General features: G+C 37.6%; 1 protein-coding gene across 8 annotated transcripts in view; it reads left to right on the forward strand.

The window, feature by feature from the left end:
• The window catches only part of adck1 (aarF domain containing kinase 1), a 146,461-nt gene that overhangs the window by 56,854 nt on the left and 73,805 nt on the right, over positions 1 to 15,802 (forward strand). For 7 of the 8 annotated variants that reach the window (XM_078277590.1, XM_078277591.1, XM_078277588.1 and 4 more), the window contains one exon: positions 7,002 to 7,205. In XM_078277590.1, the coding sequence (XP_078133716.1) occupies positions 7,002 to 7,205 (204 nt within the window). Of the gene's footprint in view, positions 1 to 5,337; positions 5,435 to 7,001; positions 7,206 to 15,802 lie in introns of all 8 variants that reach the window. The other variant, XM_078277593.1, reaches the window with a different exon arrangement.

Below are 15,802 nucleotides of genomic sequence, written 5' to 3' on the forward strand. Positions count from 1 at the left end.
CCTGTGCTTGACAAACCAGTACTCAATAGGGGTGTGATGAGACACTCGGCTCACGAGACGATACACAAGATTGAGATCATGAGACAACACAGGATTTTAACACTATTTTAAAGGAAATGACTGGAAAAATTGTCTTTTATTCTGTGAAGGGTTTTACCACAAACTCAAATGGCTGGTTTCTCTCCAGTATAACTAACCTCTTCAGACCTAATAACTGCGGTGTGAGCTTCTAACTTCTAATTGAAGATGTGTGTGACCTTCTCACTAAACTACTTTAGGCTCCTCAAATAACAAAAACAGTAAAAATAATTGACATGTTTTTTTAGTCTTATCTGTTTAAGTGCTAACCACAATCAAAGTAGTACTCTCTCAATTATCAAAGTGCAAACATAGACTGACAAATTTTTTTCTTCAAGTATGAGACACTACTGAGCCTAAGATATAGTCATGTTATTTTTCAGGAATATGAGCATGTCCATGTTCTCTATCGGATCGAGACTAATTATCCACCGTTCCATATACGGTGGAAAGAGTCTCTTCACTCAGAGAACCAAGTTTACAACGTAACCAAGCGTTTCATTGCAGCAGTATACATGGAAGTAGCTACTCCAGTATCCATTTATGACCATTTTAGGACAAGGGGAAAACATTTTCCTTTGTGTGATATTAAAAGTAAAGTTAGACTTTGATGTCTGCTTCCCGACTCATTTTTAAAAAAGACAAAAAGAGAGCAATCTGTGTGAACAAGAGACAACTTTTTACCTCTTTTTACTTTGGACCCCCTTGAAAATGAGATGGTTCATCTCTAGGGACTATTTATCAATAAACTTTCAATAAACCGCAACAAGATGTCACAAGATCTCGTCACACCTCTAGTATTCAAACACGCCTTTCATTTGCTTTACGGAGGAGTGAAAAAGCCTCAAGACTGACACATTTCCTCGCAGTTTATCGGCAGTTGAAAACAAAACGTGTAAACGTGCTGAAAATGGCTGCCATTTCAAATCGAAGGATAAACCGCATAGATTTGTCTGTTTCATACCATGTCATTCAACCATATGGCAGTGTAAACAATGTATTATTAATAATATTAATATTAATGCTCATACATTTTTCATTTAATCTTCATTTAAAAGGATAACAAATTGGAGTAATTATGAATGTACAAACTATTATAATACTATTGTTTCATCCGCTTGCAATGATTATGGGCAATAGTTTTATCCAGATGCTGTTTGTTCAACACAAAATGTAAACAAAATCATAAACACTTAATGCTCAGCTGTTGTACAGTACTTTAAAAAAGACAACAACAACAAATATGTTATTTGTTGTTGTTTTTGTTGGTTTTAATTACAATTTACTTTGAACTGTTATTATTAATATTAATGAGGATTATATTTTACTAAATACATTTTGCTTATTCAAACTCCTGAGAACAGATTTGATAAAATCTCAGAAAAAACGTTTTTATTCCTCGCATTCAATTCAGTTTTATTTGTAGTGTCAAATCATAACAGCAGTTATTTTAGGAAACTTAACAGATAGAGTTGTTCTAGACCAGAGCTCTTCAACAGGTTGTCCGGGGCTCGTAGGGGGCCCTCAGAGTTACTGCAGGGGGCTGCCAAATTATAATTTATAAAATGTTTTGTCAAAAATGTAATTGTCTTAACACAAATCCAACATATTATTAGCAAATATAAATCAACCTATTTGTAGAAAAAAAATAGTGATGATAGGCTTACTGGCCTATAGGTAAGGTAGTCTCTAAGATAGCCTAAGGATTCACTGTGCCACATGTATGCTGAACATTAAAACATGATTTACAAAATCATGCCAACAATTATTATTTCATGAGCTTAGTATTCTATGTACTGTGTATGCAAAAATACTTTAGGCCACCCTACACATTATTGTAGAGCCAGTTTAATATACAAGTTAATGTTATACAATATATGAAGAAGGGGTCCCTGCTCCATTTCTCACAGTTAAGGGGTCCTTGGCTTAAAAAACCTTGAAGACCCCTGTTCTTTAATTTACAAAGACCCCACATTTCCCCCAAAGAGCAAGTATTTGGTGTGACAGTGGCTAGGAAAAACTTCCTTTAAACAGGCAGAAACCTTGGACAGACCCTGACTCTTGGTGGGTGGACATCTGCCGCTGCCAGTTGGGACACAGAGACACTGATACAGATATACAGATATTTGCAGATAGATACAGCATTGTGACTTTAAATTGAAAATATGACTTTATCACAATTAATAATGTCAGAAGTTTCTTTTCCCCCAATTTGTGTGTTGTGCCTAGACCTGCTGCCTCAAAGTGAGAGAAGGTGCTCTTATAGGTGGCACCTTAACTACGCCCTTTTACAGGAGCCAGAAAATATAGAATAGCTTAGGTCTGAGCTAAAAGATTACTTGGCGTTCAATTGGTCCTCCTTGTCATCTTCAGGGGTGGCATGGGAGGCCTTGAAGGCTGTGATCAGGGTGCACATTATACAACATAATTCATTTTGTGAGTGCAATAGTGCTAAAGCACTGTTAGAATTAAAAAGTAAAATCAAACGCGCTGAAACAGAGATTCAGCAAAGAATGTCACAGGATGGCCTGAGAAACCTCACTCAATTAAAATACCAATATAATAATATTCTATCTCAGAAGGTTAAATTTAATTTATTCAGGGCAAGACAAAATTATTTTTAACCAGGACTAAGCAGGAAAATTACTCACTAGATACATAAAACAGAGGGAATCAGCTTCCATTATTTCAGCAGTTAGATCCAATTCTGGAGATGTTTTTACAGCAAATGTAGCTATCAACAAGATTTTTTAAGAATTTAACACTGATCTCTATAGGTCATTTTCTACTTCTACTGATGAAGGAAAGTGTTCCTTCATATAGCCACTAGGGCTTCCCAATCTGACAAAAGCGCAAAGAGAACTCCTTGATGCAGATTTGACTATAGAGGAAATTAAAGAGGTAAAGCCCCAGGGGGGGGTGGATGCGAATTGTATGTTTTGTATGTTGTTTAAAAAATTGTTAATCACTATGTATATATATCTATATATATATATATATATAGAGGAAATTAAAGAGGTAAAGCCCCAGGGGGGGGTGGATGCGAATTGTATGTTTTGTATGTTGTTTAAAAAATTGTTAATCACTATGTATGTATATATATATATATATATAGCTATATCCATAAAAAATATAATTTTTATATCAAATTATATAGCAGAGAAGGCTTTGCTGGCCCCGATAGGCTACCTCTGGGATTGACTTAAAATAGACATACATTTTTTGTTTTGGATTAAGAGCTATATAAAGTATGTTATACTAATAAAGTAGGATAGGAATTCAAGGTTGTACCCAAAAATCTAATTTGGATGCATTCTTGTTTGATAAACCACATTAACGGTTCTACCAATTATGTGTTAAGCTTTTACCAATACTGTTCCATATGGTCAGACATGAGTACGAAGCTCTGATGGTGTCATGATAGTTTTTATAAAAAGGCTTCCTACTGCATCTTCAAGCACCAAGGCTCATCTGGTAATCTCTGGCGACTTCTTTCTGCCATTGCTTTGTCATCATTGCCCAGATGACACTCATGTCAAATGGTCCAGTGGGAGTGTGTGTGTGTGTGTGTGTGCGTGTGCGTGTGTGCGCGCGGGCCTTTTTTTATGGTGTGTAGTTGGGGTTACAGAGGTTAAAGGGAGTTAATTTCACGGCTTTTCATTTGTACTGGTCTCAGGAGATGAGCTCTCTATAAGCATTATCACTTCCAGCTGGTTCTAATGGGACAGACGGGAAGGGGCCACATACTGCACACACACACACACACACACACACACACACACACACACACACCCACCATCCAGGGCCTTTAATCAAAACAGTCTGTCATTTGATTATGTACCTCTGTTCTTAATGCACATTTTTAGATATATTTTATATAAATGTTGTGTTGTCAGTATTGTAGTAAGTAATGGTAAAGTCATATTTTGGTAACAGTATGACAACCTTAAATGGTTTTATTGCAATATTTGCATTACAATAGTTTTATGGTGATATTAATGAGGTAATTATGAGATAATAATGAGGTAATATGAAGTAGCTGTTTTCACTATATAATAGGCTACTTGCATTGAGGATGTTAACGTTAAAGGTCCAATATGTAATACCGACAGCTAGTGTTTAAAAATAGTTACTGCAGTACAAATTCAAAATACTGAGAGAGTCGTCTCCCGCCCCCTCCTGCCCAGACTCGAAGTTCACGTTGGTTGCCAGGCTGAGACCGCAGCATCCAACAATGTTAGACAGCGGAGTAGCTAACGTTAGATGCTGGCTATATTGACAGTCATAAAAGCCCGTGCTCACACGGAGCTCTGTACCCAACTGACAGGCACTTTTTCAGCTTAGAATTACAGTAGGAACCGCTAAAAACCCAACAACCTTGCCGTCCCTATTCCACCCGACTGAACACACTTCATTGGCTTAGAATTGCGGCAACAATTGGTAAACACACTGCAAACTCACGGTCCTCTCTTCCCGATTCAAAGCGTCCCTCTCTTGGCTTAAAATAACTCCCCATTGTACACGTTGTAAACGGCTGTTTACTCCGGTAACGTTAGCAGTTAGCAGGGTTAGCATGGCGTCGTTAGCCAGGACCAGGGGATCACTTTACTGGCTGTGTCTCAATTGTTTTTGCGAGTAACCAACTCGGGTACTCGAGCTATATAATTCAATGTGAGTACACAAATGTTTAAATTACATAAAATGCCCGTCCCTTGTAGCTGTGATAAATTAGCCCGAAGCTAATGCTTACCTGTTTAGGAGTAAATTAGCCAACTCCGTGTCCTTTTGGGCTCTAAGATGTCTCCATCTTTCAAATACATCTCCAATATTTACCCGGGGTTTGTTACATCTCTGGTCACGCAACTGTTAGAAACATGCCGTTTTTTTATGTCATGTAGAATCTATCTCCGTTGATCTCGTTCACTTGTATGCTGCTTTCATGGCTGTACTAACGTTACAGCAACAGCGCGCTGGGTTTACGTTTTTACAGGTACTGGCAACCCGTCCTGGCTGTCAAACTGGGCAGTTGATAACAACACACAGGCCAAAACATAAACATAAATTCCGTCACGGAACATAAATTTCAAAAAGAAAAAATACTGACATTAGCATTGTTGTCAGAAAAGATAGTATTTCAGCTTAACATGTTTCCTTAATATCTGATGAGGCATTGGTGTCATTTTTGGATTTATTACAGTACATATATTACATATTGGACCTTTAAGCTTTTAGCACTTTCATGGGCTTTTCATCTTTTAGTTCTCACTATTCCTGGATGCTTACCTCCTCACTGGTGTCATTCCTGGAGAAACTGAGGTATACTTGGTTACATCTTCGTTTATCTCCAAGGTCAAGGGTGAGTTAGCCTCCATTGATCACCATTTTTATCCTTGTGATTAATAAATCCTTTATAAGCATGAAGTAACAAATACAAAAACCTGCCACATATATGAGCACAAGTGGTGTAAGATCAAATTGCAGGTTGGTTATAATATCTATAAGGACATGCACTACAAATATAATAAAGAAATTAAAATGTCCGACAGCATTACTTTTCTCAATTGATTATCACAAATTTAAATAATTCTAAGTTTCTGTTTAGCACAATTGATAAACTGGTTAATCCTCTTAGACCAATACCTTCTGAGCTCCATACTTTAGAGAAATGTAATGAATTTGCTTCATTCTTTAAATACAAAATTTCCAACATTAGGAATATTATTGTGGCTTCCTCTGCTGGTGGGTGTGACTACTCTTCTTCCACTTAGTGCCATGTTGCCTGCACTCTCTCCATCTTCCCGCCTATACAACATAGTGAACTACAAGAAGTGGTGCAGTAGTTAAATTTTGCAACATGTGCTCTTGACCTAATGCCTTAAGTTGTTCAAGAATGTTTTCAGCTGTTTGGTAGATGATGTCCAAATATTGTTAATACCTCCCTACTCTCTGGAATTTCCCCAAATGTTTCAAACATGCTTTAGTTGCACCATGATTGAAAAAGAGTAACCCAGATCCATTTGTTTATGAGAACTATAGACCAGTCTCAAACCTTTCATTCCTGGGAAATTTTTTTTAAAAGCTTGTTTATCAATTACCAATTACCATTACATATGTACAGTATCTGTCATATAACAATTTGTCCTGCCCTGGTCAGAGTTGTCAATGAATTAAATTAGCTCAGACAACCATAAACTTTCTATTCTCGTAATTCTCGACCTCAGTGACACAATGGACTATATAATTCTTCAGCGCCTTGAACGCTGTTTAGGCCTTAGAGGCACAGTTCTGAACTGGCTTACTTCTTACCTTACTGATAGATCTTTTTCTGTGTCTTTTGGAAACTTTGTAATCGATAAAGTCAGAATTCCATATGGTGTCCCACAAGGGTCTTGGTCCACTGTTGTTTAACTTGTATATGCTCCCACTTAGGTCCATCATTCAGCAATACAACATTTCATATCACTCATATGCTGATGACACACAGTTATCTATAATATATATATACAGTTTTACAGATGTGCTGTATTAGAATAAGGGAATAAATTCTTTCCAGTCTTTCCAAGCTCTTAAATTGTAGTACACACAGATCTTTTCCCTCCTGTTCTTATTAGAACAACACACTCTCAATCTCCTGCTTTGAATCATTGTGTGGTTGAAAGTCATATTAAGCTGGTTGTACAAATGACCATTGCTGTCATTTTGATTAACAGGGCTGTCTCAGTAGACATATTGAAATAAAACTTTCTGAACGATCCATCCTCAGGTCAAAATGTTAAAATTGCATATCAGATATTTCATGTCAGAATGCCATGAGATCTGATTAGTGCACTATTTTAATGAACCCCACAGTCTTTCCTGCTGTCCTTGAGACTTTGTATCCTGTTTCTGACTTTTTCTTTTTTTTCTTTGTCCATCACCTGTAGGTGCATCTGAGGTCGGCGGAGCGTCTTCGAGACTTGTGCTGTGCCAACCGGGGTACTTTTATCAAGGTGGGCCAGCATCTCGGTGCTCTAGACTACTTGCTGCCTCAGGAGTACACATCCACACTGAAGGTGCTCCACAGCCGCGCTCCTCAAAGCAGCATGGAGGAGGTCAAGCAGGTCATTAGAGAAGACCTCAGCAAGGAGGTAAGTTCATATACTCAGTCTCAAATATAATGGTAACCGGTTGTGACCTGCAAGTCCGCCGGAGCTTGCTGGAGATTACGGCAAAACTGGAAATGCATGCTTAAATCCGTCCGTCATTGGGGCTTAAATATCAGTGAATGTGAAACTGAGTTATTTGTAGAACTTACGTTTAGTGTGTCTATACCTTTAGCATCAGCAGGCCCCATCCCCAGTAGTGTTTTGGTCCTGGCTGTTGCTGCACTATTAACCTTGCCTTTAGCGCTGAGTAAGATACATTTATTGAATAGATACAACATATTGCAACATGCAACAAGCAGTCCTTTTAGTGTTCTATACGCATTTTTGTGCTTGTATTTGAGCATAAATTGAGCACATACATTTTTCTGCATTTTTCCCGACAAATATTTACCTCAACTACAACATTTTGCAGTAATGACTGTTGTCTTGTGTCCGCAGTGTGGATAGCATATTTCTTTCTAAATCGTATTATTACTATTATTTTTTATCAGATCTTTTTTGATTTAAATACTATTTTGGTTAAATTTGCTATATTACAAATAGGGCTGAAATGATTCCTCGAGTAACTCGAATAATTTGATTACTAAAAATCTTTGATGCAAAATGATTTGCCTCGAAGCTTCGTTTAATTAATGTTACCAGCATTGTATCGCTCACGGTGTGTCCGCACGGAGGAATATTACTGTAGCACACCGGGCTGACACTGCTGGCGACACATGCCATGAAGACTGATTACAAAATGAAGAAAGAGCGTAAGGGGCTAAGAGAAGAGACAGGCTGGAGAAAACGACAGAAAGTGTCCAAAGTTTGGAATCAGTTCAAACGTAATTAAAACGAAAACTCTGTACAGTGTGTCTACTGCAAAATCGAACTCGCTTACCACAATAATAGCACGTCGTCAATGCTTCAGCATCTCAACAGAAAACATTGAGTCTAACTTAATCATCCATTCCACGAAGCGGACCCGACAAAAGTAAATCACAGAGTCGTATGCATGATGAAACTACACCAAACACAACAACTATCAAAAACAAAGAGAAGAAAGTACGTAGTGGTGACCACAATTTGATCTACAGAGCCGGAAAAACAGCTGATTGTTGCGCACCATTTTCTCTCACTCTCTCTCTTCACAGAGAAACAGCTGATCAACGATCTACTAGCATAAGTGTAACAGAGCTGTGTGACAATGTAATCAAATATATAAATGAAAATAGGTTGAGTATAACTAATATTTACATATAGGCCTATATACAGATCAGTCTCAGCTTGAAACTTGGAGTTCAGAAAAGTTAAGTTGCACAACTCAAGGTAATGTTTAGTTTGAGGTTGTTTTCTTTAAAAATAATGTAATATGGCACTTAATGCACTTAATATGTTCAGTTTTTTGAGATAATATTGTAAGCAATGTAGGCAATAAAAATGTTGCTTTTTCCGAAAATTAAATCAAACTATAGTATATTATTGCTCTTCAATAAAACAGAAGTATTGCTTATCCGATTACTCGATTAATCGATGGAATAATCGGTAGAATACTCGATTACTAAAATAATCGATAGCTGAAGCCCTAATTACAAACAATGTTTTTGTAGAAAAACTGATAAATTATGTTTAACAATTTATCTCTCAGAAAGTTAGAAAAATATCAAATCTAACCATTGTCTGAGGCAACTTAAACCTGAACTTAATTTCTCCATACAGTGGCATTGAACTTCTACTTTCAAAACTTAGAATCTCATGTAACAAGAAAAGAACACCTGTCCTAGTTATTGGGCAACACATTTTGAAAATATTCATGTTCAATGTTTTATTATGTGTTGAAGTTAAGTTGTTAAGTAATTTCAGGTGCTCATAGAGATTTGCAACAAAGAATAATTCTTTTTTACTAATTCAATTCTGTTGGGGCTTCATTACTTGAATACTCAAAGTGAATGCCCAAGCACTCACGGCTGATTCATGTATAGTCTAGACAAAACATATGCTGTAATGTTAAATGTATGCTTTCTATTTAGTTTTTATTGGATTTGGTTCTCTTTGTATTTCTTTGGGTTTATAGTTTGATTGTTTGATTTGGATTGTGGTTTATGGCAGGCTCACAGTTTGCTCTAGTCTAGTTAGTCTCTGAAGGTAAGCGCATGTGCTTGTCCCTGCACCTATGCTTCGCAGCAAGCAGGAAAAAGGGCAAATAAAGCAGGAGTGGATATGTCTGACATTCTGTCCCCATTTCATTTCATAACCAAGCCATACTCCTAATGCAGCTGATAATGCAGCTGTTATAATAGTACAAAGCATGGAGTTTGCTTTCAAACTAGTTGTTATGACAGCCTTTTAGAGGCTGCTGGAGGCAAGGCATTGTGCTGTCTTTCTCATTGGTCTTTTCCCTTGACTGCATACTCCCCAGTGTTGTCTGCATGGGTGTGTGTGTTAATGAAATGGTTTGGTATACGTAGTTCAAACAGTAAAAAAATTGCTCCCCACACGACACAGACCCAGTCTGCGCAGCAGTATGCAGTTTATAACCAAAGTACCTAAACCTTTAATTCTGGGTGTATTGACCATTTTGGCTAGTTTTGCAAATCACTGATTGTGTTGTAGATATATTGTTCTGTGGCAATGTTTCCTTTTTATATGATGATGTCGTGGATTTCTCTATGTACGACTTACTTAACTTAATGAATTATTCAAGGAGATCAAGATGGTGATATAATAAGGACCTTTATTTCAAACAAAAGCTCCTGAGTTACTCTGCAGAGTATTACAAAAGACATTCTAAAATTCACTAGAATTAAGTTAATCCGTGTGTGATTTAGGGCAGAACGATTTGGGGAAAAAAATCTAATTGCGATTTTCCTGCCAGATATTCCGATTCGATTTCTTTTTTAGCTACATATTGCACCTTCTACGATCATGTTAAATAAAGTAATAAAAAATAAATGAAGGATCCACTAAAAACAGACATTTCTGTAAACAATCTGGGATATGTAACATTATTCCAGCATTTATCTTATGAAAAAAAAGTTAAATATAATAATAAAAAAGAGGAATAATAAATGTTAATGTTGTCTTCACGATTAGCTAATCACATTCTTTCAATTGGCGTTTTGCAATTTGAAAATTGAAGGGGCAAACACAGGAGATACTGAACAAAGCAGGAAGTGGCCAGATAACAACAAAAATATCGTAAAATGACCTCTAAATGTTTTCTTGTGATTTGCAATCACAACTAAGGCTGAAGACCCTTCCAAAATATGAAAGGCTTGTGACTTACTTTGGGTCAAAGCAGGCTGCAGCAGTTTTTTGTTCTTCCATTTTTCTTGTAAATTTCTTCTCATTGACATACACAGAACATACTCGAGACTTTTAAGTTTAACTTAATTTACAGTTTAAAGATCTAGAAATTAAAAAAAAACTCCTATCTTTTCAATTTGTTGTGTCAAATGTGTAATTCAGTAATTTTTACACATTTATATATTGCCAATTATCTATCTTACAATTGATCACATTGATACAGAAAAAGCACCAAACAGGATTCACTGCCTAAGACTCCCTACACACACACACATATATATATATATTTTATCATTATGGTTTTATTGCATAATTTGAATAAACATTATTAAATTTCACTGAAAATGTATTTTTATATTATTTCAGGTGACAAAAAATCAATTGATCGATTTATTGATTTTCTGGCAAACAGATTCTGCTCAGGCCTTTCCAATGAAAACTCCGTTCACAATGACTGTATGAGAAATGTATGTATAATGTGGAAAAGTCATTTTCAGCCAAAAATTGACTGCTACATCTGATATGCCTTTCAGTTCAGTGTACACTATGAATGTTCACTCACAGCCTTTGAGGTCCAATTGTTGAATTCTCAGCTTTTCTGTCTGCCATTAGGTTCGGATTCTCAATATCTGATTTCTAGTAGGGCACATTTTCATACTTGAGGGATAAAAGAAGCAGGTCTCAATGAGTCATCGACAAACAGGTGGTATATTTCTGTAAATGCAAATATATATATATATATATATATATATATAGAGAGAGAGAGAAAGAGAGAGAACTTCCACAGTCAACTCAAATTTATCCCCTGTAATTCAAAGACTTTTCTCTTCTTTCTTATTAATGTTTTTTTAATTAAGGTGTGCTTTCAGTTTAATTTCTTCCTGTATCTGTGGGGGATGTCATTATCCTTGAAAAGATGGTAATATAACCCCTCTGTCTACAAAGAGGGCAGCAGAATGAATCAGCCCTCCTCCGTCATGGAGTGGCAGGAGAAGAAGTGACACTGATGAGCACTGCCAGGCAGCTCTGGAGTCAGGGGAGCAGCTTTAGCATAATTTCCGTTTGGCTTCTTTTTTAACACGTGTATGCATTCTCATGTTGGATATTGTCGAGTAGTGAGTTGTGCCATGCTGTTTTCAGCACCATTTGTGACATATGCATTCACACTGTGCATGGATTTGGAGAGCAGAGAGAGTGAAACTGCTGAAAGGCCAGCTTGTGCAATATGTCGTTTTACCAAAGATAATCTGTTTCCTGGCCAAATATTACATCCAGTTGGTGCTATGGCAAAACAAAAGTTCATCATGCATCATGGGTACTTGGGATTTTGTCAAGGCAGGCTGGCATAAGTGCACATAGAGATTCAGGCAGTACGTGCATAACCAAACTGAGATTTTCCATGATGAGCCATAAAAAACTAACATCTGCTGATGGTGTTATGCTTTGTAACCACAAGGGTTACATTGGATTATCCTGCTTAAATTATATATAAGCAGGCGCCTGGGCAGCTCACCTGGTAGAGCACGCACCCATATACAGAGGCTCAGTTCTCGACGCAGCAGCCGCAGGTTCGGTTCCGACCTGCGGCCCTTTGCTGAAGGTCATTCCCCCACTCTCTCCCCTTTGATGTCTAAGTTGTCCTGTCAAGAATAAAGGCCTAAAAATGCCTAATCTTAAAAAATATATTTATATATAAATATATTTGTCTTGTTTTATTCATATTTTGCGGCAATGGGATTTTTCTATTCACTTCATGTTGACGTAATTGTGTTTGCAACATCTTTGTCAACCACTTACAGGTAGGAGCAGCATTAGTCCAGTAAGAGCTGAAAACAAGTAATAACTAGTATGGCAGCAACTTCAGCTAACTCTTACTTTTTTTTGTCATTAAGGGGTACTTCAATATTACAATATAACACAGGATGGATGGATGGATCTTAACATGCCATCAAGCCATTCTGAATCCAACAATTATGGAAGTAAATACCCATAATAACATGGCAAGATCATGATTGTTCAGTTTGAATTATATGTAAACCTGCAAACTTGCTTCGTGTCAAGGAGATTTTTACTAAAATCCATGTTCTGGGGCCTGTTGCACAAAACCAGGATAAGGGATTAAGCTGGGATATTCAAGTTATCCTGGATGAATTTAGCTTTGATTTGGTTGCACAAAAGCAGGTTGAATTAAACCCAGCCAAGTAACCATGGAGATTTATTCTTTGTAGCTAGCCTGCTCCAGAGCAGGCTAACAGCCAGGCTAAGATTAATCCTGGAGTCTGACGTGTTAAATCAGCTGCTGCTCTGATCCAAAATAAACGTGTTTAACAGTTATTCCGTTGTCTTCTGAATGTGTTCTGCTTTATTTTTATTAACATGCATTACTTGTCACTATTGCCGTCACAAGTTTGATTTAAATCCTACTATTGCAGTTGTTTGGATGGTAAGAAATGGTTTCACATGCACCGTAGATAAAGTGGGACAATGCGGAGGAAAGGGGCTTTTCCTCCGCTGCTCTCCCCGTGAATATGCCCCGTGCAACATGGAGAGGCAGGGGGATCCTCCCACACCGTGCAGCGGACTCTAAAGGAGACTTTTAGTGTCAATAACGACGACATTGGCACCTGACCAAACGTCCGTATTTTTTACGAGATGGGAGTGAGAATGTGTTGGAATGCCACAAAGCTTCTTAATCTTTTTATTTTGGTGCTGCCACGCATCTTGGAGCTTGGGAGTGAGAAAAAACATGAATAATAGGCTATATTGTTTTACAGATATGCTTACAGTGTGTATTGAAGTCACTTCTTTTTCTAGTTTTTGTCCAATCATGTTTGTTCTGTATGAACATTAATTGTAGAAAGATATTTAGAATTATAGCTTATAGAGATTTGTGGATATGGTTGTAAAACATATTCTCTCATTATGAATAAGGGTTTGAAATTAAGCCTAGTCCTTAGGGTAAATTGCCTGAGGAACATGAATGACCTCTGCTCACTTTTAAGGCAAAGTAGGCTAAATAATAAAACATTTTATTTATATAGTGCTTTACAGGCTACTCAAAGACACTTTACAGTAAAACCAGCACATTTAGCATATAAAAACAGACAACAGCAATAAAACTAACACAAAACAAGCATATTAAAACTTTGTAAAAATGTGCAGTGACTAGTAGGCCCTAAGTAGATCTTTTTAAATCCTTACGCATTGTTTTGTCTGTCTGATAACAGCCGTATTTCCCTTTTTGCATATTATATGTTTCACCTCCTTGTAATTTTCCATTAACAGCTGCTGCTCAGCAGATTAAACATATGCCGCACGCGTCTTCTCCATTGTAGCATCAGTAAATCTGTGATCGATACCGTGGTCTGTTTAAGAAAGCCGTGAACGTGCACTTATCCCAGCTATCTACACCTGGCTTGACGTAGCTTCACCTTCTCATCCTGGCTCGGCAAACGTGCACCTGATTAAGCCGCGATGAGCGGACCACACTAAGTCAAGCTGCGCTTTTTCAGTTATCCTGGAATTCTTCATTCTACTTTTGTGCAACAGGCCCCTGTTGTCTTTCACATAGTTGTCAGTGTAGGCTATATCTCAGCACACTATACATATAGAAGAAAGGCAAAAGGCGATGAGTTGTTGTGTGTGTTTCAGTCGCGGGGAGCTCTGGTTATTGGACAAAATTGCAAGTCGTAATACTGTCGATTGCGACATCGCAAATTCCTGGAGGGACTGGTTAAAGTATAAATTTAACCAGCAGAGGTTATTGTGTTATAAGTTAGCACACTTGCACAATGTAGTCTGAGTGTGATAGAGTGATGTTAGCACGACTTGCAACAACAGTGGCTAAATTACGTTACATGCTGGCTATGTTGACAGTCATAAAAGCCCGTGCTCACGCGGAACTCTGTACCCGACTGACAGCCACCCTATCTCGCCTTAAAATTACTGCAACAAGCGCTAAAACATCATGACCTCACAAGCCTATCTACCGATTGACAGACGGCACTTTCTCGGCTTAAAATTATGGCAACAACCACTAAAACACAGTAAACTCCCAGTCCTGTCTACCCGACTTACAGCCACCCTTATTTAGCTTAAAATTACTCACCGTTTGTTGGTCCTCCTGTAACGTTAGCCGTTATCGCGTGTTAGCATGGTGGTGTTAGCCAGGACCAGTCGGATTCACTTCACTGGCTGTGTCTCAATTGTTTTTGCGAGCAACTTACTTGAGTACTCTACAGTATATAATTCAGTGTGAGTACCCAAATGTTGAAATGACTGAAAATGCCCGTAGTAGCCATGATAAATTAGCCTGAAGCTCAACGCGATGTCCTTTTGGGGCTCTAAGCTGTCTCCATCTTTCAAATACATCTCCATATTTACCAGGGTTTTATTACGTCTCTGGTCATGCAACTGTTTAGATACATGCCACGGTTTTTTAGGTTGGGTAGAATCTATCTCTGTTGATCCCGTTTCTTTGTTTTCTGCTTCCATGGCTGGGTTTGCATTTTTACAGGTATATCTGCCAACCCGGCCGGGCTGTCAAAATGGGCCGTTGATACCAACACACAGGCCAAAACACAAACAGACATTCCGTCACAGAACAGAAATTTCTAAAGAGAAAATGCTGGCTTTAGCATTGTAGTCACAAAAGATAGTATTTCAACTTAGCATGTTTCCTTAATATCTGATGACTTATTGTGGTTATTTTTGGATTTCATACAGTAAATATATTACATATTTCACCTTTTAAGTTGTTTTATAAAGCTACAACCATAAGTGAGAAAGGTACGCAGTTAACAGGGTTCCCCTTCTCTATTCACTTTCCACTCACCTCGGCCCGAAGCGTTCTTCACGGCTATCGACCTGTGTAATGGTATATGGCAATTCATATACTGTAATATGGGAAATAAAAAAACGGTATACCAGTTAAGACGGTATACTGCCCAGCACTATTCACAGTAGTAAAACAGATTTTATTCTGATCCAAAGACTCTTTTCAGTGAGAGAAAGGACACTATGTCCTTGAATGTAATTGTAAGACATATGATGCTTTTAAGAAACAATTGCAAATAAAGCAAACTGTACAAGAAACTACACGTTGTATTCACTTAAGTAACGCTACTGTTCACAACTTTTTCTAGCTGTTTCAGCATAATCTGTCACCCCAAAATCTTCAGCGGAAACACTGATTTACAAGGTAGCACAGTACAAACATTAAACATTAAAAGCAATTCTAAACTTAACTTTTGAGTAAGTTATTGTTCCAACACAGACTAATTAAGGCCAGGCAA

Source organism: Sander vitreus, chromosome 20 (assembly GCF_031162955.1).
Source record: "Sander vitreus isolate 19-12246 chromosome 20, sanVit1, whole genome shotgun sequence".
Classification (NCBI taxonomy): Eukaryota; Metazoa; Chordata; class Actinopteri; order Perciformes; family Percidae; genus Sander; species Sander vitreus.